Below are 24,889 nucleotides of genomic sequence, written 5' to 3' on the forward strand. Positions count from 1 at the left end.
CCACCTAGCCGGGGAAGGGTGCGGGGGCGGGGGGAGCCTCGGGTTGGAGGGCAGGGCCCGGGAAAGGGCCAGGCAGCCCCCGGGCACCTGGGAAGGACGATCCTGATCAGATCGCGCCCCACTCCGTCTTGGAGTGGAAGCTACCTGGTCTGTCCCTCAACCCTTCGAGACACCTCTTTCCCCGGTGGGCCGACTCGAGACGCCGCTCCTGCGCACGCACCCGGGAAAAAGCCACGGGCGGAGCCGCCTCCGCGCCCCGAACAGGTCGGAGCCGCGGCTCCCGCCCAGTGAGGGCGCGGGAGGTCCCGCCGCCGTCCCCCACCTGCCGGGAAATCCGAGCTGTGCCTTCAGCCACTGCGGCTGCCGGAGCTCGCTCCTGTCCGCGCGCCAGCCCGGCTCTGCTCCGCACGCCCCCCGCCTGGCTCCCGCCCGCCCGCCCGGCGGAGTCACCTCTCCCGCGCCCCCGCCCCTCTCGAGCTCGCTCCCGCCCCCTCCCCCCCGCGCCTCCTCTGCCCGCCCTCCTCCCCCTCCCCCTTCCCTCCTGCCCTCCCTTCATTCCACAAGTGTCGCTTCGCTCTCTCCCGCGCACTTGGCGAGCTGGAGAGGTGAGCAGGGATCCTGCGAGCGGGCGCGGGGCGGCGAGTCCGGAGCCGCCGGCCGAGGGGAGGCGCGCACCGCCCGACTCGCCCTTGCTCTCCGGCCCCCGCCTCCCCCGGGAGCCAGCCGGACCTGCACCCCGCGCTGGCCCCCGTTCCTCCTCCCCCCGCCCGGCCCGGCGCGCTCCTCCCCGGCCGGCCCCTCGGCGCGCGGCGCGCTGGAGGCGAACGCGGGCTGAGCCGAGCGCAGTGGCCGCCGACCACCGAGCGCCCCGCGCCGCTCCCTGCATGTGCGGCCCGCGGCGGCTCGCAGCCCCCGGCAGCAGCCTCGGCAGCTTCGGCCGCGCCTCGAGAGGCGGCTGCAGCGGCTCCAGCGGCGGCCGAGTGGCCGAGCCCGGGCTGGGAGACACGATGCGCCGCGTCCTCCGGCTGCTCCTCGGCTGCTTCCTCACCGAGCTGTGCGCCCGCGTGTGCCGGGCGCAGGAACGAGCGGGGCACGGGCAGCTGGCGCAGCTGGGCGGCGTGGTGGTGCTGACAGGGGGCAACCGCTCCGGGGCCGCCTCCGGAGAGGTCGGCGAGGGCGTGGGGGTCTCGGACGCGCCCCCGACCCGGGCGCCCACGCCGGACTTCTGCCGGGGCTACTTCGATGTCATGGGCCAGTGGGACCCGCCGTTCAACTGCAGCTCGGGCGACTTCATCTTTTGCTGCGGGACTTGTGGCTTCCGGTTCTGCTGCACGTTTAAGAAGCGGCGACTGAATCAGAGCACCTGCACCAACTACGACACTCCGCTCTGGCTCAACACCGGCAAGCCCCCCGCGCGCAAGGACGACCCCCTGCACGACCCCACCAAGGACAAGACCAACCTGATCGTTTACATCATCTGCGGGGTGGTGGCCGTCATGGTGCTCGTGGGCATCTTCACCAAGCTGGGGCTGGAGAAAGCGCACCGGCCCCAAAGGGAGCACATGTCCAGGTGGGCTGCCGCCCCCCGTCCCCCCACTCCCCGGGCGCCGCTCTTCCCCCGCTCCCCTCCCTTCTCCACCTTCCCGGAGGCAATGGCGCTCCCCCTCCAGCCCGGCCTCTCCGCGGGGGAATGTCACCCGGGCAGCCAACTTGGGCTGGGAGTGCAGAGAGGGACGGGGAGCTCAGCACAGGTGTGGATGTGAGAGTGTGTGTGTGGATTAGGGGTGTCTTCCCCCGCCACCCCCTCTCTCTTGCCGCCCCCTCCCGCCGAGAATTGCAGCGGACTTGAGACACACAGCCTGGGGGCCCGTGCCTTTGGAGTCTTGGGTTTTGGGGAGGGGGGGTGGTCCAGCCTTCGGATTCCGCATACTACCCTCTAGGTAAACAGGGGCCGGCGAGCCCGAAAGGGAAGAGGGGCGTGTGTGAGCCCGCGCGCGCGTGTGTGCGGGGTGGGGGGAGGGAGGGAGGCAAGGAGTGTGTGCCGCCTGCAACTCGTAAGACTCGCGAAAATGTGGCGAGGGAGGTGGAGAGTGCGGGGAGGGCGAGAACAAAAGCTTTGCTCGGAGCGGCCGCCTCGCTTTCCGCCGAGCTGCCAGGTCCCTGGAATTGGGACCTCGCCCCCCGCATCCCCCATCACCCCCTCGTCCCTCTCTCCAGCCGCCTCCTCTCCCTGCCGGGGGCAGCGACCTCAGCGGTGGCGCTGCGCCCTTTGCGCGGGCTGGTGTGGCCTCCCAGGGCCGGAGCCCCCTCCCAGCGTGCCTTCACCCCCCCAGACACCCTGATTCGTCAACTTTCCCTTTTGCCTTGTTCATTATGCAAGTCCCAGCACGAGCAAGTCGCAGCAGATGGGAGAAGGCATTTGGGGATTAATGGAGCTATTTGCCATTTTTTTCCCCCGAGTGTCTAAATCGATTCGCACAACCCAGTAACTTTGGAGGCTGAAGACGCAGACGGGAGGATGCAACCCCCGGCCGGGGAGAGGCCAGGGGTTGGTGTGGGGTCCGGGCTGGGGTGAGGAGGGATGGGGGAGGGTGGTGAAGAGAGCGGGGTCGCGTGCACACAGCCGGGTGACTGGGGAACAAGGTTTATTCTCTTCCCGTATACGCGCAAGAGTCGCCATGTGTTCTCCCCCACCCCCAAACACACACACACACACCCCGCACCTCCGGCTGCCTGTGCGCGCGCGTGTGTCTGCACGCGCTCCGTGTGCCTGCCTAAAAAATCTCAACAAAGAGACCCACCAAAAATAGGCGAGGAACATCACCACCACCTCACTAGTAATTATTTTCTATTTATATGCAGATTATCAGATGATTCCCCCCCCCCCTTCCCCACTCCAAGGGAAGAATTTGGGGGAAGAAAGAGGTGAGAAGTTCCTCTCCGTTTGGGTTAGCAGGGAGGTGTGGATGGATGGTGGGATCAAGAGGCACAGAACCACACCCCCGCCACCCCCCCCCACCCCACCCCAGGGGTTTCGAGAAAGCCTGACCTACCAAAAGAGTCAAGTGCGGGCCCCGCCCACCTCCCGCCACCCCAAGGTGCCCGATCGCCAACCCCACGGGCCTGCGGTTTCACGTCCCCTCGCTGTCCTCGCCAAGGGTCTGGTGTTGCGAGCGAGACTCGGAAGCAGGGTTGCGGCAGCGACTGTTGCTTCGGTAGGGAAATTCACCCAGGGATGGGTAGGGTGCCTGGCAGATTTCGACTTAATTCCTCTGCTGAAATCTCCTTTGCGTTGCAAACTAGGGCTTTGGGAGCTCTCCTCCTGGTTCGGTTGGGATGGGGGTGGAGAGGCAGGAGGAGGCAGGTGGGAAGCTGGGGAGGAGCACTAACCTTGGGCAACTGTGGGAGAAACTTCCTGGTCCTGCCCCCTTGCAGCTCTGTTTACTCCAGCCCAGCAGGCTGCAGCCACATTCCTCTACAGGTACCGGGAAATGTCTCCTTGGAGGTGGAATCTAGGGGGTATCCAGTCCTGAGGTTGCAGAGCCCCAACACAGGCTCTCCTTGCATACATTTTGAGAATTCCAGGCTGGAGTGAAGGTACATACTCCTGAAAAGAAAGAATGCTTGATTTTTACTGATGACTCCCAAGGTATAATTTTCAACCTTGGCTGACGTTTAGGGTGACCTGGAATGCTTTTTTAAAAAAACTCTGTTGCCAGGGGCCCCACCCTAGATGGTTCAAATCAGGATCTCTAGGGTGGGGTCTGTGCATCTATACTTCTGTATATCTCTCCAGGCTTTATGGTGTTCAGTCAGTCACTGTCCAGGAAAAGGAAGTAACAATTGCTGAGCACAGTTCTGGGTGCCAGGCACTGTACCAGGGATGTGTGTGTGTCTGTGTGTGTAAACATAATTTAGTTTGCCCAGTGATGAGACAGGTGCTAATTCTCTATTACATAGAAGCAAATCATAGTTGAGGTTGGTAGCTTGCTCAAGGTCACACGGAAAATTGCTCATTCCTTACTCCCCTGGTGTCAGCTGTGTCTGGGGCAGATGTTTTCAGGTTGAGTGAGCATCAGAATTTGAGGAGCTTCCTAAAATGCCCAGTCTTGCACTTGATCCAGAGAGATTCTAAATCCATCTATCTGGGCCTCAGAAGTCTGCATTTTTTACCACCTCCCTGAACGGCTTGTGTAAAGTGGTCCACACTTGACTTGGGAACATTTTCCCGGATGGAGGGTGGATGGATTCATTCAGTGTGACTCTTACTGACATTCTGTTGCTGGTTCTCCCCATTTGTGTAGCCTTTGGGTGTGTTTCCATGGTGCTAGGGGCTGCCCCAAGTACTCCCCAAGTGCATCCTGCTTTACTGATGCAGTTAATCATTTCACATCCCAGCCATGGCTCATTCGCTTTTGCCTGCATGGACCATAGGATGTTTGGCTGGGTCCAGCACGCCACACTCTGCATCAGAGAGACTGTACGGTGGCTTTCAGGTGAAATTAACCTGCTGGCTGCAGCCTCTTCATTCATTTTTTCTCAAGCTGCGGGGTCACGGGGGTGGGAAGTTTGTTCTTACCTCACCTGAGGGTACCTTCTCAAAGACTCACAGCATGTGCTGCTCCCACGTCACACCGTTGACTGCTCCTAGTGACCAGTGTGCTTGTGTTTGACGAGGTCAGTTTCCAGGCTCAGAGGCCTGGGCACATCGCCTGCTTCCTTCTGCGCTGATTAGGACTGAAAATGGGGAGAGACAGCAATTCCAGAGTATGTGCAGGGCTGGCCTGTGATGTGGAGAAAACTGTATAGAAGCTTCTACAGCAGATATAACCACAGCCACATTCAACCACTATTTATTGGAAGAAGTGACCACAAATGGTGGGTACCAAATGGTCCCAAACCATGCGGACCTATTTTATTTGGTGTGCAACATATTTCTATGTCTGTATTCTTATTTTTGGGCTTTCCAGGTGGCTCAGTGGGTAAAGAATTCGCCTGCAACGCAGCAGATGCAGGAGACACGGGTATGATCCCTGGGTCTGGAAGATTCCTTGGAGGAGGGCATGGCAGCACACTCCAGTATTCTTGCCTGGAGAATCCCATGGACGGAGGAGCCTGGGGGACAACAGTTCATAGGGTCCCAAAGAGTCAGACACGACTGAAGCGATTCAGCATGCACGCATGAATTCTTAAGTTGTTCCCAATTTGTTATTGTGAAACATTTTAAACATACAGAAAACTTGAAAGAAGGATAAACATAAACTTCAGTAGATCTTTCATCTAGAGCAGGGTTTCCTCCCCTTGGCACTCCTAACATCTGGGGCTTGATTGTTCTCTGTTGTGGGATGCAGTCTGGTGCATTGCTGGCTGTTTGGCAGCATCTCAGGACTCTGCCCCCTTAGGTGCAGGTGGCCCCCACACACAATTAAAATGTCCTCAGACATCGCCAAAAGTCATCCAGGAGTGGAGTCACTCCCAGTCAAAACTGCTCGTTTAGATTGAATCGCTATTAGTATTTTGTCACGTTTGCTTTATGGCTCTCTCTCTCTCCCTCTTCCTTCTTTCATTCCTTCCTTTTTTTCCTTCCTCCGTCCCTTCCTTCCTCTCTTTTTTCCTTTTTTTCTGGCTGGAGCAGTTGAAAATAAGTTGCAGATATGACACTTCATCCCTAAATACTTTAGTGTGGATCTCCTAAGAACAAGGACATTTCTCCCACATAACACAGTTCCAGTATCCTGCCCCCAAAAAGGAACAAAAATTCCATACCATCATCAAATAGCCAATTGTATTACTGTTTTCCCAGTCATACACCAGAAATGTCTTTTAGAGATTGGGTTTTCAAACCAGGATTTCGGTCAAGGCTCACTACTTTTGGCTGTGAAATCTCTTTAGTCTCTATGGTGTATAGTGTTTTAAAACCAACTTAGAACCAGTGACCAACATTTAAAACACTGGGAGGTTTCTCAGAGAAATCCCGATTTTATGATTTCTCTTGAGAAGCCAATAGATTTTGGTAACCCTGGACCTGTCTTTTCAAGCGGCATCTGTTCCCTTTAGGACCCCCTCAGGTTAATTTCACTTGCCCCCACCCCCCGCCCCGGTCCCCAGTTCAGTCAGTCATGTTCCCTGCAGTCCCCAGAGAGGTCGTTGGGCTGACCTGAAGAGAAATGGGTTCAGGTCAAATGGCTCCAGATTCAGTCCCAGCTCAGCCACTTAATAGTGTGAAATTTTGGGAAATTTGTGGCTCATCTCTGATTCTCAGATTCCTATCTTTAAAAATGGGATGAAGAGGGTCCCTATGTCATAGGTCTGTGTGAAGACTCACTGAGACTGAGCTTAGGAATCTCATAGAGCAGGACCTGCCACAGAGTAACTGCTCAGTTACTATTGCCCTTTATCATCATCCTTATTATTGGAACTTTCTCCCCCTTATCTATGGAAGGAGGTGAAGTTGTAGTCTGGAACTCTGTGCCTAGTGCTTGCTCTGCTATGTCTATTTAGCTGCGTGACATTGGCCAAGTCTCGTCACCTCTCTGGACTTGCATCGAATTTTAGCAGGACGAGTGGCAAGTTCAGTAAGTTCTCATTAGTTATCTATTTAATACATAGTACTGTATATACGTCCATCCCAATCCATCCCACACCCCCTCATTGGCCTGGCTAATAATCAAGGACACTTGCTGGGTCTGCTATTTTACATAAGCTTGTGTGTAAATTCTCATTTAATTTCATGTCCCATGGAGGTCAGCTTTATGACAATCTGCTTTTCACAGAGGCACAGATTGCTTTTCAAGAGGATGCACAATCCTTTAGGAAGTGGAGGAGCTGGACTTCAGGCCCAGACAGTCTGAAGCGATGGCACGGGTCCTTGACCATCAGGCTGCACTGCCTTGAAGCACTGACATCCAGGACTTCAGTCTTTGCCGATCACAGAGAGGTGCTTGATGCCCTGCAAATAAGAGTGCACACATCAGGGCTGGTTCAAGGAGCCCGAGTCAGATCAAGACTATGGATGTTTCCTGCATCTGCCCCTGGCAGGGCCAGCCCTCTTGGCAAAGGCATTAGTGAGGGCAGGAATGCCTGTTTGAAGCTCTTTACATTTGAAGCCAGTAGGGAACGCATGTCATTATCTTGCCCACCTTCAAACAGTCAGAAATCCAAGTGGCAAATTACATAGCGCCATGTCCCATGTGTTTTTCAAACATGCTTCACGAACACTTGAGTCTCTTGCAAAGAAATGGCATCGAGTGATAAATGTCCCTCCTGTTCTTGCCTTTTCTCTCTTATTGCAGCTCCCCCCCATCTCCCTTTTCTTATACATTTATGGTTATCCTGTGGCTTCCACCAGCTGCCCAGGCTGGAGAAGCCCATGAATGCATATGCTGTTGGCCACAAAAAGTCTCTAAGTTATTTTTTTAATCTTAGTTTTTAATTGGAGGATAATTGCTTTACAATGTTGTGTTGGTTTCTTCCATTCATCAGCATGGATCAGCTATAGGTATACCTACGTCCCCTCCCTCTTGAACCTCCCTCCCACCCCTCACCGCATCCCAGCTGTGTAGGTTGTCATGGAGCACCAGCCTGAGCTTCCTGCATCATATAGAAAATTCCCACTGGCTATCTAAATTATTTTTCCTTGCAGAATATGTTTTGTTTCTCTTTGGGCATTGAGACCCTGCATTTAAAAAACCAACTTCACTGGAGTCTAATTTGCACCATACAGTGTACACAAACTATGTGTAGTTTGATGAATTTGGACACATGGCTACACCCGTATAACCACTACTCCAGAGAGTAACCTCATGTCCATTGCCCTCAGGTCCTTGAAAAACAAATGATGCTTCTGGTACAAGAGGAAAATCTCAGGAATCCCATTCAAGTGTATAAAAGTCAGAAAACAGTTCAGGCCTTGGAACCCCTGGAGGCTTCGAAGCAAGATGTTGGAACTCTAAGCTGTATTTGGCGATGTTGGGGTCTTTTATTTATTCACTGTAATTGGAAAGAAAAGGGATGCAGGCTTTTCTTTTCATTCCTCAGATATGCCATGCTCATTGCTGCCTTGGAGTTGTGTTGGTTTGCCTCAGATTCTCTGGCTGGCCCTTTCTCAGCATTCAGGTCTCAGCTCAGTGTCACCTTGCCTGAGAAGCTGTTCTTGATCCCCTAGGCTTATTTACCAATGCTCCCCCACTCCCTCCAGCCCATCACTCAATGTGATTTGCTTCATTTCACATCACAGTCTTAAATGAACTTACTAATGTACTGGTTTACTAGTTTATCATCTGCCTCCTTCCATTATTGTTCACAGTAAGGAATGCAGTCTTTCCCCATCTGTCACTTGAGTCCTGGTATAGTACCTGGCGCATAGGAGTTCTGATGCCTGACATCCTGGTTTACGTGACATAAGGTACCTCCTCATTCCATCATTCATTTGCTCATGGATGCAGTCATTCTGTAGGTGTTTATGGAGTACCTGTAGCAGATCCAGCACTGGACTGAGACCTGTGAGACTGCGAGGAATAGTGCAGGCACAGAGCTCATGGTCCATGGCAGGAGATGGGTGATGTCCAAGGGAATGTACAAGTGAATAGACACTAAGTTGAACCTTATGAAACTGCCAGTATTCCATCATCTTCACCCTCAGAAATGGCAGTCTTTCAGCTGTTTGGAACTGGGTTAAGGGATATCGAGGAAAAGTGTAGTTTCTTCAATAAGGTGCCTTTATTAAGTCAGAGTTCTCCAGAGGAACAGAATCTTTAGGAGATCTGTCTAACTAGCTACTTATCTAGAGATACAGACTTGCCACACATGATAATGGAGGCTGGTAGGGACAAAATCTGCAGAGTCAAGGTCCTTTTTTTTTTTTCTTCTTCTTCTTTTTTTACTTTTTGTCTGTGCCTCAAAGCATGTGGGATCTTCGTTCCCTGCTGCTGCTGCTGCTAAGTCGCTTCAGTCGTGTCCGACTCTGTGCAACCCCATGGATGGCAGCCCACCAGGCTCCCCCGTCCCTGGGATTCTCCAGGCAAGAACACTGGAGTGGGTTGCCATTTCCTTCTCCAGTGCATGAAAGTGAAAAGTGAAAGTGAAGTCGCTCAGTCGTATCCAACTCTTAGGGACCCCACGGACTGCAGCCTACCAGGCTCCTCCATCCATAGGATTTTCCAGGCAAAAGAGTACTGGCGTGGGGTGCCACTGCCTTCCCTGATCAGGGATCAAACCCATGCTCCCTGCAATGGAAGCATGGAGTCTTAGTCACTAGATCACCAGGGAAGTCCTAAGGTCCCAGTTTGAATCTGAAAGCCTATAAGTCCCTGTAGAACCATGAGGACCTGATGTCCCAGTCTGAAGACCATCAGACAGGAAAATTCTCTTTGTTGGGGGAGGATGAGGCTTTGTTCTATTCCAGTCTTCAACCGACTGGATGAGGCTCACCCATGCTGTGGAGGACAGTCTGCTTTCCTCAGTCTATCAATCTACATGTTAATTTCACCCAAAAACATCCACTCGGGCATCCAGAATAATCTTTGGTCACCTTGTGGCACCCAGTCAAACTGACACATAAAATTCACCATCACAATACCTTTAGGATCTTGCTCTTCCGAGTGTGGACCAGTGGTCTCTCCATCACCTGGCCCCCAATCTCAGGGCCTGCTGCAGACATCTTGAATCAGAATCCGCGTCCTAACAAAAACCCCCTAGGTAATCCGTGTGCACATTCAAGTTTGAGAAGCACTCGGAGTGTGTGCTACACATAAATACCAGTTCCTTGGGCATTAGTTTGGTTTGTAGTACATAGTTGGTTATTTCCACTAATTCACTAAATTAAAAAAAAAAAAACACATCCCTATTTGTAACCTGGGTTTTAGTATACACCAAAATATATGGGCTTCCCTGGTGGCTCAGATGGTAAAGAACCTGACTCCAATGCAGGAGACCCAGGTTCGATCTCTGGGTTGGAAAGATCCCCTGGAGAGGGAAATGGCAACCCACTCCAGTATTCTTGCCTGGAGAACTTCATGGACAGAGGAGCCTGGCAGGCTACAGTTCATAGGGTCCCAAAGAGTTGGACATGACTGAGGGACTAACATACACGATATATGCACATACTAGCCAACAGTTATTAGGTACACTATAGCATTTATTATTTTTAAAATTTTTATTGAAAGATAGTTGACTTACAATGTTGTATTAATTTCTGCAGTAAGTGATTCAGTTATATATATTCTTTTTCATATTATTTTTCATTATGTCTTATCACTCAGAGAAGGCAATGGCACCCCACTCCAGTACTCTTTTGCCTGGAAAATACCACGGATGGAGAAGCCTGGCAGGCTTCAGTCCATGGGGTCGCTAAGAGTCGGACACGACTGAACAACTTCACTTTGACTTTCAGTTTCATGCATTGGAGAAAGAAATGGCAACCACTCCAGTATTCTTGCCTGGAGAATCCCAGGGACGGGGGATCCTGGTAGGCTGCTGTCTATGGGGTCACACAGAGTCGGACACGACTGAAGTGACTTAGCAGCAGCAGCAGCATGGCTTATCACAGGATATTGAATATAGTTTCCTGTGCTATAGTTGTTGTTCAGTCACTAAGTCATGTCTGGTTCTTTGTGACCCCATGAACTGCAGCATGCCAGGCTTCCCTGTCCTTCACCATCTCCTGGAGTTTGCTCAAACTCATGTCCATTGAGTCAGTGATGCTATCCAACAATCTCATCCTCTGCTGCCCCTTGTCATCTTGCCTTCAGTCTTCCCCAGCATTAAGGTCTTTTCCAATAAGTCAGTTACTCGCATCAGGTGGCCAAAGTATTGGAGCTTCAGCTCCAGCATCAGTCCTTCCAATGAATATTTAGGGTTGATTTCCTTTAGGATTGAATGGTTTGATCGGTTTGATCTCCTTGCAGTCCAAGGGATTCTCAAGAGTCTTCTCTAGCACCACAATTCAAAAGCATCAATTCTTTGGTACTTGCCTTCTTTATGGTCCATCTCACATCCATACATGATTACTGGACAGTCCATAGCTTTGACTATATGGATCTTTGTCAGCAAAGTGATATCTCTGCTTTTTAATACCCTCTCTAGGTTTGTTATAAGTTTTCTTCCAAGGAGCAAGCATCTTTGAATTTCCTGACTGCAGTCCCTGTCGCAGTGATTTTGGAGCCCAAGAAAATAAAGTATATCAGTTTCCCCACCTATTTGCCATGAAGTGATGGGACTGGATGCCATGATCTTCATTTTTTGAATGTTGTGCTATATAATAGGACCTTGTTGTTTAGATAGACTCTAAAGCATACATAAGAGCAGGTATATTAAACAGAACTGAAGGTGAAACAAATCTTTACAATTTGTTGCCTATGGTGATGACTTTGTGTAGTAACACACTAATGTGTGTTGAGGATGAAGCTCATCATTCATACATGGATCCATATTTTGAATATTCTTCATGAGAGTGTGAATTATTTTTGGCTGACTTCATTTTGATCTGAATAGGCCATCATTTTTTCTAACCTCCTGAGACGCTGTTGAAGAGGAGAGGGCCCAGTCTATCATTTCCTGCCCTTGTGTCATCAATATTGTCTCCGGGCTGTGGTTTTGTTATGAGGGAACATTCTTAAGCCCCATGTCCACCTAGTGATGGTTAGCTTGGTACAACTAGATTCTTGGCTTGCACATCCCTTTGGGGGTATATGTAACTACAGCACAGCTGATGTACCCTAAGGATGATGTCACTGACAAGGTTGGCACCTTGGTCCAAGGTTCTTGATTCTCACCATCTGACATGGGTGTTCCAAGTGAGGGCTCCAGCCTCAGTTCACACATTTATTTCTTATTTTTAATGACTAAAGACCATACACAGAAGTTGTCATATTTCCTTCCCCCACTGCCAAACTATATTAGGCATTCCCCGAGTGAGTGGACCACACCTTGAAGACACCTTGTCCAGGATACAGAGGCTCTAAGAATCCCTGTCCTCATGCCTCCTCTGGGAGGGGCTGCCTTGGGGAAAAGTATCCTTGACTTTCTGGTGAATTTCATGAATTTTGGCACTCAGCAGGAGCCAGGGAATCTGCCGATGGCAGTGCTGACCTAATTCACGGATAGCCACCCTGATCATTTACTTTGCTATCCTGTTGAAAGTTCAAATATTTTGAAATTTTGGAGAGAAATCTTTAGAGAATGTGGTGAGAACTCTGGCCTTTTTTTTTTTTTTAAACTTGATAGTGTCTCAATCTGCCTTTATTTATTTTTATTTGATTATTTTATTGTTTTGGCTGCAGTGGGTCTTCACTGTGGTGTGCGGGCCCTGCATTGTAGACTGTGGGCTTAGTTTCCCCTCGGCATGGAAGATTTTAGTTTCCCGACCAGGGATCAAGCCTTGTATTGGAAGGCAGAATCACTGGATGGCCAGGGAAATCCCAAACTATGGCTTCTTGTTCAGGAAAAATGCACAGATAAAATTTCTGTTCAATTCTAGAGGAGTTCAGAGATCCTCTGAAGTTCAATAAAGAACCTATGTATCTATTTATTTTTATTTTAATGTATTTCTTAAATTTTTTTTTTAAACTGGAGGATAATTGCTTTACAATGTGTTGGTGTCTGCCATTCATCAACATGAATCAGCTTACGACAACTTCTCATTAGTTATTGTTTTACATATGGTAACATATATATCTCAGTGTTGGCCTCTCAGTTCATCCCACCCTCTCCTGCCCTCACTGTGTCCATAAATCTGTTCTCTATGTCTGGCTCTCTGTTCCTGTCCTGCAACTAGGAAAGAACATGTTTAGAAGTGAAAAAAAGGCAAATTAGTTTTGAGAGACGTCTGTCTTGTGTTTCAAACATTTCTTTTCTGCAGCCCCTTTCAGGTTTCAGGTTCTGCTTACTGTGCAGGGTCGGCAGGAGCTTAAACAGTGATTTCAAAGACATTCAGGTTTGTATCTTAGTCCCTCCACTGATTAGCTGGGTTAACTTGGGCGTGTGTGCGTGCATGCTAAGTTGCTTCAGTCATGTCCAACTCTTTGCTACCTGATGGACTGTAGCCCTACAGGGCAGTCTTTTAAAAAATATTTATTTATTTATTTGGTTGTGCCAGGTCTTAGTTGCAGCATGTGGGATCTAGTTTCCTTACCAGGGACTGAACCCAGGCCCCCTGAATTGGGAGCTTGGAATGTTAGCCACTGGACTACCAGGGAAGCCCCGCTGGGCAGTCTTTGTTCTGGAGAGTGGGTATAGTAATCCACACCTTGTAATGCTCTCCCACTTGTTGGCTGCAGTTCAGCTTTATTAACCTTCTTGTCCCTCAGATCTGAACTCTTCCAAGCCTCAGGGTCTCTGCACTTGCTGACTCCTCTGACTGGAATGTTCTTTCATCCTCTTTATGGCAGTAACACCTCCCTGTTCAGGGCTCAGCTCAGATGCCTCCTCAGGAAGGCTTTTTCCTGATCAGCCAATCTGTCAGTTTCAGACTCTTTTTTTAAGTATACAATGCAGTGGTTTGTACTATATTGAGAAAGTTGAGCAACCATCACCACTGTCTAGTTCTAGAACATTTTCATCACCCTAAAAAGAAACCCCTCCCTCATTAACAGTGACTTCCCATTTCCCCTCCCACACCCTTGGCCCCTGGTAACCACTAATCTGCTGTCCGTATGGATTTTCCCATTCTGAACATTTCAAGTAAGTGGAATCACTTCACCTCTCTGAGTCTTTGTTGACTCATCTGCAAAGAAGGAGTAATAACCCTCGTGATGTGTTTATGTGCTGCCTAATTGAATTAAGGCATGTCACGTGACTAGCATAGTGCCTGGCTTATGGGAAGTACTCAATAAATGTTACTGATTGTTACTAATACTGGGCCGTAGCTGTACCTGAAGTGTTGATCTAGGGTTAGCAAGAGTACTGTACTGTGCTCAGTTGTGTCCAACTCCTTGTGACCCCACGGACTGTAGCCCACCAGGCTCCTCTAGTCCATGGATTTCCCAGGCAAGGATACTGGAGCGGGTTGCCAGTTTTCTTCTCCAGGGGATCTTCTTGACCCAGGGATCAAACCCATGTCTCTTACATCTTCTGCACTGGCAAACATATTCTTTACCACTAGCGCCACCTGGGAATAAACATTGTTTTTTTTTTTAATTATTAGGATTAGTTATAAAAGGTGACTAAACTTGTTGGGTGCAGACGTATTACATATATCCATCATTTAATCCTCTCAATAACTATAAAGTGGGTAACACTGCTATTACATCAGTAACATGAGAGGTGTATGAATTCTTCTGCAGGAGATCCTTATGTAATCTCTAATTGCAGTGATCTTCTTTACTTATGTCTTTTTCCCCTCCACCCTAAGTAAATGGTAGCTCCATGGAGAAAGGGGTCTTGTCTTTTGTTCATAAGCCCAAAGCCCTGGTAGCTCAGATGGTAAAGAATCCTCTGCCTGCAATGTGGGAGACCTGGGTTTGATCCCTGGGTGGGGAAGATCCCCTGGAGTAGGAAATGACAACCCACTCCAGTATTCTTGCCTGGAGAATCCCATGGATAGAGGAGCCTGGTGGGCTACAGTTCATAGGGTCCCAAGGAGTCGGACATGACTGAGCCACTTTCAACTTTTAAGAATAAGTGGGTGCTAGTCATTGTTTTGAATGAATCAATTTAAACTTTCTCTCCTCTCAGGGCCCTTGCAGACGTCATGAGGCCACAGGGCCACTGCAACACTGACCACATGGAGAGAGATCTCAACATTGTGGTCCACGTCCAGCATTATGAGAACATGGATACCAGAACCCCCATAAATAATCTTCGTAAGTATATCTCTCCATCCAGTTCCAGTCCCGTGGGGTGACCCAAGCAGTGGTCACACCTCCAGATTTCATGGTGTGTGTTTGGGTTCATGAGGAGCTTCTCTTTGTTGAATAAGAAGTTTTATTTTATCTCGTCTAGATCTAACTGTGGGTGGCATCCTCAGATTTCACTTTGTTTCTCCATTAAAGAGTCATCCACGTGGTGGATTTCTCATGGTTGGTTCTTCTGTTAACAGGCCACTTTGGAGGTTCATCTTGGTCATATGTTAACTAATAGCTCTTTTGGCTGGTCATCATGGTTAGATACTTAGCTAACCAAAGGATTACTTGGTTGGTTCATCCTAGATAGTAAATCTGTCAGCCAATAACCTATTTTGTTGGTTCATCTTGACTGGGTAATCTGTTAACCAATGGTTCATTTGCTTATCTGTCTGCCTCGTGAGGTAGACCAGTTGTCACTTTTTTGGTTTCCTATGGCTTTCAGCTAACAGATACTGGTTCAGAAGAATTAGATTTACTTTTCATGAAACCAGAGTTTCATAAACATAATCCACAAACTCTGTGTGTGTGTGTGTGTGTGTGTGTATACCTGTGCATGTATGTGGGGGCTTTTGAATTGTGGTTATGTTAGTTTGGGTGTGTACCTATGATTCAACAAAAGCAAATTGTTCTGTTGTTCTCCCAGGGGAAAAAAGTTGCATTTGCTATTGTGTTTCAATAGGTATTCCTTAGCTGACAGAGCATACCTGGGAATCTTAGCATGGTCCCAAAGATTTTCTTTCCTTTCAAAGGTCAGTATATACAATATATATTACGGAGCTGATGTACTGACTATAGAGAGTGGGGAAAAATCAGATTGTTTTGTTTTTGACAGTAGTGTACTATCATGGTTATTCCTAGCAATTATGTTTTCAAGTAAGCCCCACATTAAAGTAATGTGTAAGGCTTGGTTTAGAATAATAAAAGCCAGAAAATTTAAAGGATGCATTTAGTTGTAGCTGGAGGTTTTTAAAAAACAGAAACAGTTCTGGCATTTTTGCACGTTTTTCTAGTCTGGGTCACCTTTGCTAAAGTTCCACCAGAAACAGCACTGGTGTTTTATTTGCTGAATCATAGTTTTGCACTGTTTGGTTGCAAATTTTCAGGCTCAATGGGTAGAGGAGTAAGTCTGTGGAATTTGACATTGGTGATGCAAACTATCTGATTCTGCATGGTGATAATTTCTCATCGCCTTGGAAATGTTGCAGTATGTTGGCAAAGTTGATGTGTATGTGGTTTGAAATGGTTACTAAGTAGAAAGTCTTAAGTTCCCTTCTATTAAATAACTTGACATTATTTATTTATGAACTGGATCAGAAAAATGATATGAGAAATAGCCACATGTTAGAGCAAAATACACAGCCACTGGAAGCTTTATGACCAAATCTCACAGCCCTGAAAGGCGTGGTGAATCACGCCAACTCCGATATAGCAGTTGTTGCATCCAGTTCTGGCTTTGATGGGAATGAACACATCCTCTTTCAGAATGCAGTGGAAAATAAGTTGAACCTAGGTGTATATGTGTCCTACATATCATAAGCAAGTGAATATGACCGTGAAGTAGAGAAAGCTGAAATGGTGTTGAGTCCCTGGCTATAAAAAGGTGGCTGTTGAAAGTTTCTCATTTGAAGTTTCAATTTCTAGGATGATTTTGAATCAGTTCTTGAGTGGAATAACAAACTCATTGAAGTCACTCAAATTACACCACTCTGTCAGGCAAAAGGGCAGGCAACCTTAATGAATCTTGCTTTAGTGAGGGATCTTTGTTTAAAGTTGTACTGAAAATAAATTGTGGTTCAGAGATGGGTCTCAAGGTACCGAGTATTTCAGAAGTCTCCTGTGACTGACTAACTTGGTTTATTTATGAGTCTTGCTTTTAGTCTATATTTGTGTTTCAGTAATCAGTGATCTTTTACATCAAGGAAAAAAATGTGTCTTGTAATATTTTACTGGGTGGAATTGCACTAGAGCTTTCCTGACAAACTGCAGGGGAGAATTCTAGGTACAATGTCACAAACAGTGCATTCTCCTAGGAATTACCACAGATATTAATATTATGTAGTTCTACTAGTTGGTTCCATCCTTATTTCCTAGTATTTTTTGGGAATATCTGGAAAATAAGAGCATATAGCTGTTCTACAGGTTTACATTAATGAGTTTAATTTAAATAACAAATTAATTCAGTAGTTGGTAGTGATAATATTTACTTGTAATAAAGTGTTTGTCTTTTATTGATTTACAGGAGCTCTTTACATACTATGGACACGTGGGAAAAATCACGTGTTCAAAAGAAACAATGATTTTTGGAGTTCATTGAGAAGATAAGAGCTAGGTGGCTGACATTATCAGTTATTAAAGGTTCAAGAAGCCACGCAGTCTCCAGAGCCCACTGACTAACAGAGAACTAAGAGAGAAGGAATCTTGTCTGAAAATCAGAAAGTAAGACCAGCTCTTGGTGCCAGAATTAGAATGCCACTACTGAATACAATGGCATAGGAAATGGCAACCTACTCTAGTATTCTTGCCTGGAAAATTCCATGCACAGAGGAGCCTGGTGGGCTACAGTCCATGGGGTCACAAAGAGTCCGGGCACACAATGAATATAAAGCCCTTTTCTGGACATTATGGGAGCTGCAAAGATTTACCATTACAAAAAGTGGAAAGATGCATCTATTTGTGATCCAACAAGAAGGGGCACAATTGTGCCCTTTTTAGGGTGTTCTTCACTAAATATTCAAGTTGTGAGATTTGATTGAAGTTCCAACTTAAATGTTATTTTTATCTCTGTTTGGTGACCCACTTGACATTGCTTTAAGAGAATAATCATCTTCTCCTCTTGAGACTAACACTAGATCACTTTCTGCACTTTTCCTTATGCTTCAAACACTAAGCGAACCAGCAGTCAGTCTAGAAACCTGGATATTTGGAAGGAGGGGAGTCAGGAAGGACTAGAGTGAAGGCAAATAGGGAGGAAAAGGCTTCAATATTGGGAAATTTCTTTTGCCAACCTTTATCAGTTTCCTATGGTTTATTTTTCCTCTGATATAGGCAGGACTCGCCTTTTTTTATCTTCCAGCAGATGCTGTTCAGGGTCTTTTCAGGCATTCAGTGTTATTGGCTAAAAATATTTAGTCTGATAATCAAAAGGGCTTGGACCTCTTTGATTAACAGGATGTAGATTCAGATGAGAGAGTGATTTTCTGCAAAAGCTCCTCGGCTTCTGCGTAATTACAGTTTGCTTTTGAAGGCGCATTTTGTTCTCAAGTGCTGTGAACGTGCGCCGTCTCCCCACCCCAGCCGCCCTGTTTGCCAGTGACAGCCCCCCCCCAACCCCACCTTCTGAGAGTCCAGGGTAAATGTAGACTTCTTTTAGTGTCAAGATTGTGAGATTTGAGTGAGGGACTGTGGGGACCAAATACAACCGGGATCAACATTTCTTGACTTGTTTGTGCTAAAAGCACGCTTTTTTTGCAATAAAGTTTTAATTTGGGAATAATTTTATATTTATAGGAAAGTAGCAAAGGTAATAGTACACAGAGTTCTCACCCACTTGCCCCTGATGTTAACATCTTACATGACTATGGTACACCATAGTTATATGTCAAAAGTAAGAAGTCAATATTTGTACATTATTTTTAGCCAAATGGTAGGTATTGTTTGACTCTCACTAGTTTCTTCTCTGATGTCCCTTTTCTGCTCCAGGATTCAATCCAGAACACTATGTTATAGTTATTGCAGCTGACTTGATAGGAGAATTTTGGTTGTGCAATATTGTTTAACGATGTGGCAAAGGCTGGAAACAACATGAAATAAGTCAGTGGCAATTACACAGCCTTTATTGCCACTGTATAAAGTGTTGCCCAGTGTCTATGAAAGCCTCGCGTTAAGTTATGCACCTGCTCAGTGTTGGAATGGAACCAGCTGATGTCCTGACTGTGCTCTCATATCTATTCATGGGACAAAGGACCCTTACACTCCGTACAAACATACAGCTCCACTTTTGAATGGAGTCAGTGTTGTAGTATTTATTTCACGGGCATAATCTGAGCAAGTGAGATCTCACCCCAAACTCTGGTGAAATGCTGACTTGCTATTTCAGGGCATAGAACTCATCAGAAAGACCGGATTCTTATTCCAGCTTCTGCTCCCACCCTATCCGTCCCCAGGACCATTTCTAAGCGGGTTTATGAGGAATCAGATGAAAAGCAGATCCGTGACTTAGTTTCTGAAGATGTTGTACAGCTCATGTTTAGGGTTAAATGGATTTTCATTCATTTGTCCATATTTACAAAGGCACCCAGGATGTCCCATACTCGATTTTTTTTTGAAATACTAGAAGGAATATTCCCACATACTTTCTAAAAATTGGGAGGAATTACCAACACGGGCCTACTGTATAGCACAGGGAACTGTCCTCAATATTTTGTAATAATGTATAAAGGAAAAGAAGGGCTTTCCAAGTGGTGCTAGTGGTAACCTGCTGGCCAGTGCGGGAAACATGGGACAGGCGTTTGATCCCTGGGCTGGGACGATCCCCTGGAGGAGGAAATGGCAACTCACTCCAATATTCTTGCCTAGGAAATCCCATGGACAGAGGAGCCAGGCAGTGGGTTATAGGCCATGGGCTTGCAGAGTCAGACATGACTGGGTGACTGACACCTTTTCTTTCATTTGGGCCAGGCACAGGTGCTAAATGTTTTGAATATATTAACTCCTTTAATATGCAAAACAATGCTTAAACAGCCTAGCTCATCTCTGCCTCAGGGCCTTTGCACCTGCTGTGCTTTTTGTCTATAGCACAGGATCCCAGGCCTCTTGCACCTCATCTGTTACCCCTATTGCCACCGCACTAGAGAGGACATCCTTGTTTACCTCTGGCTCCCAAGTCACCTACGGTTCCCCATTTCCCCACTATTCTCTCTATAACTTTTGTATTCTCTGAAGTTGTCATGCTCATGATTTAAATTTATTCCTCTTTCACTATATTGTAAACTCCACAAGAAAAAAGCTTCGTATTGTCACAGCTGTACTCCCCACGGCAGGACTGGGCTGGCTCATGACAGAAGCTCCATAAATTTTTGTCTAATAAATGAAAAAGCCTGTGGAAGAGGTATCGTTATCCCTGTTTTATGAAGGAGAAAACCGAGATTCATGGAAACTAAAGAACTGGCATGATAACTGAGATTTATTTTTAACATCGCCAGGAATATATAAAATTGTGGGGTATAGTAGATGAAACAAAATGGGAAAAATACTGTTATTACAGCCAGGTAACCAACTACATGGGGATTCATTATTCTAGTCTATATTTGTGTATATTTGAAACTAATAAAATTAAAAGTTACACAGCTTGTCCACCATAGCAGAGTTAATTCACAGAGGAGCTGGGATTCAAACCCCGGTCTGTCTGAGTCTGTAGCCTGAACTTTAAATATAAATTTATTTATTTTAATTGGAGGTGAATTACTTTACAATATTGTATTGATTGATGTATAGCAAAACCAATACAATATCATAGCATGAACTTTAATGGAGGCATGTGGGTTATCTCCTGGTGAATATCCAGGCTTAGGAAGGATGAGAATCAGGGCACCTTAGGGACTTAAGGAAGTAGAGTGGGTAAAGCATCACTTTTGTTTCTGTCCTTAGTATGCTCAATCACAGTGTCTTTCAGTTCACTTTATCCAGAGAGAGAAAATGTGGTTGGTTTCTGACCGACCATCAACCTGGCTCCCTTGACTCAGTTGTCAGACTCCTGAGCAATCAGTTGGGTGGGATGGAGAATGTCAGTCTCAGGACTTAGGCGGGACTAGTCTCCAAGCAGGCTATGTTTGAGAAGCACAGAGGAGATTGCTGTTTTAAGCTTCCTAGGGGTAGGGGCAAGGATTACATTTGTTTTATTCTTTTCTGCACCTCCACTGCCTAGAAATTACAGTGTTCAACAGACATTTGTCGAATGAATGATTACATGCGTCTATGAATGACTCCCTTGCCGGAGCTCTGTAAGAAGTCCAGGGGAACCCATTAACAGGACCCTTGAGATTTTTGAGTTTTGAGGAAGCTTGGCTAATTTTGACTCATATGAGGCTTTAATTCTCTTCTAAGAAGTGACAGCTACCAGCACTCGTGTTCCTGAAATGACTGGACAGGTAGTCTTTCCATCTGAAGATCTATGACTGCAAATAGTTTTGCACACAGGTCAGTAGATTATAGCATTGCTAAGAGTTAGGGGGTTGGGCCACACTGGGTTCACTAGAAACACTTTAAGAGAAAACACTTATTTGGTTGCATTGGGTCTTAGTTGTGGCCCATGGGATGTTCATTGCATCATGTGGGATCTTGTGTTGCAGCACAAGGGCTCTCTAGCTGTGGCTCAGGCTTAGTTGCCCCATGTTATGTTGGATCTTAGTTCCCCGACTAGGGATTGAACCTGTGTCTGCTGCATTGCAAGGCCAATTCTTAACCTTTGGACCATTAGGGAAGTCCCTAAAAACATTTTTAGGTTTAGTGCTGTGGCCTGAGTTCACTTGATATGGTTTTAGATTAGAGCCCTGGTTTTCTCCTGAAGTATTCAGCATTATAGATGGAATCCTAACATGTGATGTTGCTCATTTAACAGTAGACCGTTTGTCTTTGAGATAGTGCAGTGAGGGTGTGGGAGATATAGGCTTGAGGGGTGGACATCGTTGGATTGGGTGTATGTATGCTCTGTCATCTGTGAGCTGTGGAATCCTGGAAATATTAATTTAATTCTGTAAACTTCAGTTTTCCACTCACTGAAAAGAGTAAAATAACATCTACCTTACAAGTTTGTTTTGGAGATAAAAGAACACATACGAAGGATTTACTGTAATGCCCGGTAGCATATATATTGATTGTCACTGTTATTATTTGTGGAATGACTGAGCATTGATGCTAAGGTAGTCCATAGCCTAGGGGCCAGTGATGCTCATCAGCAGCATTTATCATGCAGTTGTCTTCACAGTGAACATACTTTCATGCTGCCTGTTGATAACCCCATTTGTGTGTGTGTGTGTGTGTTCTACTACTGTTTCGGATGTAAATGAGAACTGAAGAAACTGTCAACTCTTTCCCGAAGAAATAACCGGGGTGCAGCAGGTGTCCCGTTCTTAGCCATTTGTTCCTGAGTCTTATGTTTTCCTTCAGGTCCCATTAAAACACATGAGCTTTTGTTCTGAGTGTTGATTTTAATATTTTCTTACACTAGCAGACCAGACCCATAGAAATCTGTCTGGCCCCAAACATGCCTTGTATTTCCACCTAGAAAAATGAGATTGTGTGTGTGTGTGTGTGTGTGTGTGTATGCACAAGCAACAGAAACAGATCCCTTAAAAGAAAAAAAAAATAGCACTTTCTGTAAGTCATATCCTGGGCTCTTTTCAAAATTGCTACTAATGCTGGCCACATGGCATTGACTAATTGGATCTACATTGCCTTTCAAAGTGCTTCCAACCAGCTGTAGGACTATTTGTAAAGAAAGCCCAAGTGCTTATCACAGTGTCTGGTTTAGTTTAAAAGATGCCAAGTTCTGCTCTTTCCATTCTAGGGAAAGCCTATCCAGCTCCTTTGGGAGAGCATTTCTATTTAGGTATAGGGACTAAAAGATGCAACATGCTTGTTATGTGATTGACAGGGTGGATTAAAAAAGAGAGGAATACATGAAATAATAACGTTTGTTCTGTACCTACTACATGTATGCATTTCCCTTCTCACAACAATCCATGAAATAATTGAAATAGGTACTGCACCCCCATACTACAGATGAGGAAGCTAGGGCATTGAGAGTTTAAGTAATCTGCCCAAGGCCCCTACATATTTGATAAGGAGTTCAGATCCTAGGCTTCCCTGGTGGCTCAGATGGTCAAGAAACTGCTTGCAATGCAGAAGACCCGGGTTCCATCTCTGGGTTGGGAAGATCCCCTGGAAATGGGAATGGCTACTTACTTTAGTATTCTTGCCTGGAGAATCCCACGGACAGAGGAGCCTGGCAGGCTATAGTCCATGGGATCGCAAAGAGTCAGAAATGACTGAGCAATTAACACTTAACACTTCAGACCCTAGACATGGATTCAGGCATGAACTCTATTCATGACCTTTCTCATTTCTTTCAAGGACATGCAGTGGATGACGTACCAGATTATGTCTTTTCTCCTACTCCCCTTTATTTATTGATCCTCATTAAGAATCACTGTATTAGATGACACGCTTCTTTGAAAATGGACCAACTGGATAGAGCCATCATTTCTGGAAGACTCAGATATTCACCGATCTTTGCTTTCTTGTCATTAATATTTCCATGTCTTCATCAACACTGAACTAAAATTTACTAAAATTCTGCTATGTGTCACACAATGCTCTGTGAAAACTGGAGGTATGAGGGTGAATGAGAGAAAAATAAGAAATATCCTCCTGGAGCCTGTGATGCAGCCAGGGAGGCAGAAGGGGAAATAGGTACTTGCAAAGCAGCGTGATGGGAGTAAGTACGGAATGCTGTGGGAGCATCATGCCGGCCTCCTCAAAACACCTGGGGCTGATGGGGAGGGAAGGGAATGACAGATTTTCCTGAGAAATAGGTATTTTGTTCTGTGAGAGAAATAGTCCCCAACAACTTTCCAGGAACCAGAGTGAAAGAAAGCAGAAGATTTTTATGTACTGACTTTGCTTGCTTTTGATTGAGAAGAGGATTACCAGTCCTAGAATACAGATCTCTCTTGCATGTCTGATTGGTTTTATACAAATTATATAAGGGGAGAAGAGGATTTGGTCCTTTAGGGTCACACTGCTTTTGGTAGGAAAGTTAAAGTGCCATGTCTGATGTGGGAAGCCCAAAACTTCAGGATCAGCTTTCAGGTTTGAGTACAGATTCTTTGCAGAACAGTCTCTGTCAGCTTGCTGTTCTTGGAGATTAGCATTGAATATTTTCTCCTTCTTTTTTTTTTTCTTTTCTGAGCATTGTGGGACCTTTTTTGCCTGACCAGGAATCGAACCTGTGGTCCCTGCACTGAGAGCACAGAGTCTTAATCACTGAACTGCCATGGAAGTCCCTGAATATTTTCTTCTTTTAAAAATAACAGCCAATATAAAATTAAGCAACATAGTTTAATACCATAATGCATATATTAAAAGAATTTGTAATAAGGCTTTAGGAAAAAAATCCCAATTAAGAATTCTCAGTAAAGTTAATTACAAGTTGAAAAGGAAATCCGGTCACATTAGTCTGAGAATGCAGTTAATGAAACTAAATGTAATCATAATCTGAATATTTCATTGAATGGAGACTTAGACTCATTAATTTAGGTATTAGGCCTGGAGTTGTGTGCTTACACGAAGACGGCCGAGCTCAAAGCAGAGCCTGGATTTTTACACTTTGAAATCCAGCCCTTAGTCCAGGGAGATTTGTCCATGGTGCTGAATCACACCCCGGATGTATTTATTCAAGCCACCCAGCAAGAAGTCTATCTTACAGAATTTCAGAGCTAGAAAGAACTTTGGGAGTCATTTTGCCTTTGGTTTACCACATTTTTGGTTTCAAAGGTGACCAAAAAAAACCACAAAAAAACCAAAACAAGAATGGAGGGACCAATATAGTGTGCTTTCAATTTTGCTAAGGAAGATAATGATGTAAAAAGTAACTATGAAAGCAATCAGCATCATTTCACAAATGATATGGGCATTGTAACACCAAACATTTAGGTTAGATATAGCTCTCAAAATAAAATACAACTCCTAAACTGAATGAATTTGATTTTATGAAAAATCTCATTCCAGCATCCTTATATTATCTCTCTGGTTTTTTTTTTTTTTTTTTTTTTTTTTGGCCACCAGTCAGTTGAAAGTGAGAACACAGACTTACATTTTGGGGAATTACTGATTATTCCTTAAATGGTTTGCTCATCAGATGGGTATGTATTGAGTACCTACTATATGGTAGGCACTGGGGCTTAGTGCTAGGGATATGGAGATTTTTGTGTGTGTGGAGCATTTTGTGTGTGTGTGCACGCGTGCATATATATGTATGTAGGTATATATAC

The 24,889-nt window shown here is 46.1% G+C and overlaps 1 protein-coding gene across 1 annotated transcript in view; it reads left to right on the forward strand.

Annotated features, from left to right (window-relative positions):
- Nucleotides 1-567: 567 nt before the first annotated feature.
- Nucleotides 568-24,889, forward strand: part of SHISA9 (shisa family member 9) — a 350,409-nt gene continuing 326,087 nt past the window's right edge. The window contains exons 1-2 of the mRNA XM_069569411.1: nucleotides 568-1,570; nucleotides 14,671-14,798. Coding sequence (XP_069425512.1) covers nucleotides 885-1,570; nucleotides 14,671-14,798 — 814 coding nt within the window. The 5' untranslated portion in view covers nucleotides 568-884. The remainder of the gene's footprint in view (nucleotides 1,571-14,670; nucleotides 14,799-24,889) is intronic.

This window comes from Ovis canadensis, chromosome 24 (assembly GCF_042477335.2).
Source record: "Ovis canadensis isolate MfBH-ARS-UI-01 breed Bighorn chromosome 24, ARS-UI_OviCan_v2, whole genome shotgun sequence".
NCBI classification, from domain to species: Eukaryota; Metazoa; Chordata; class Mammalia; order Artiodactyla; family Bovidae; genus Ovis; species Ovis canadensis.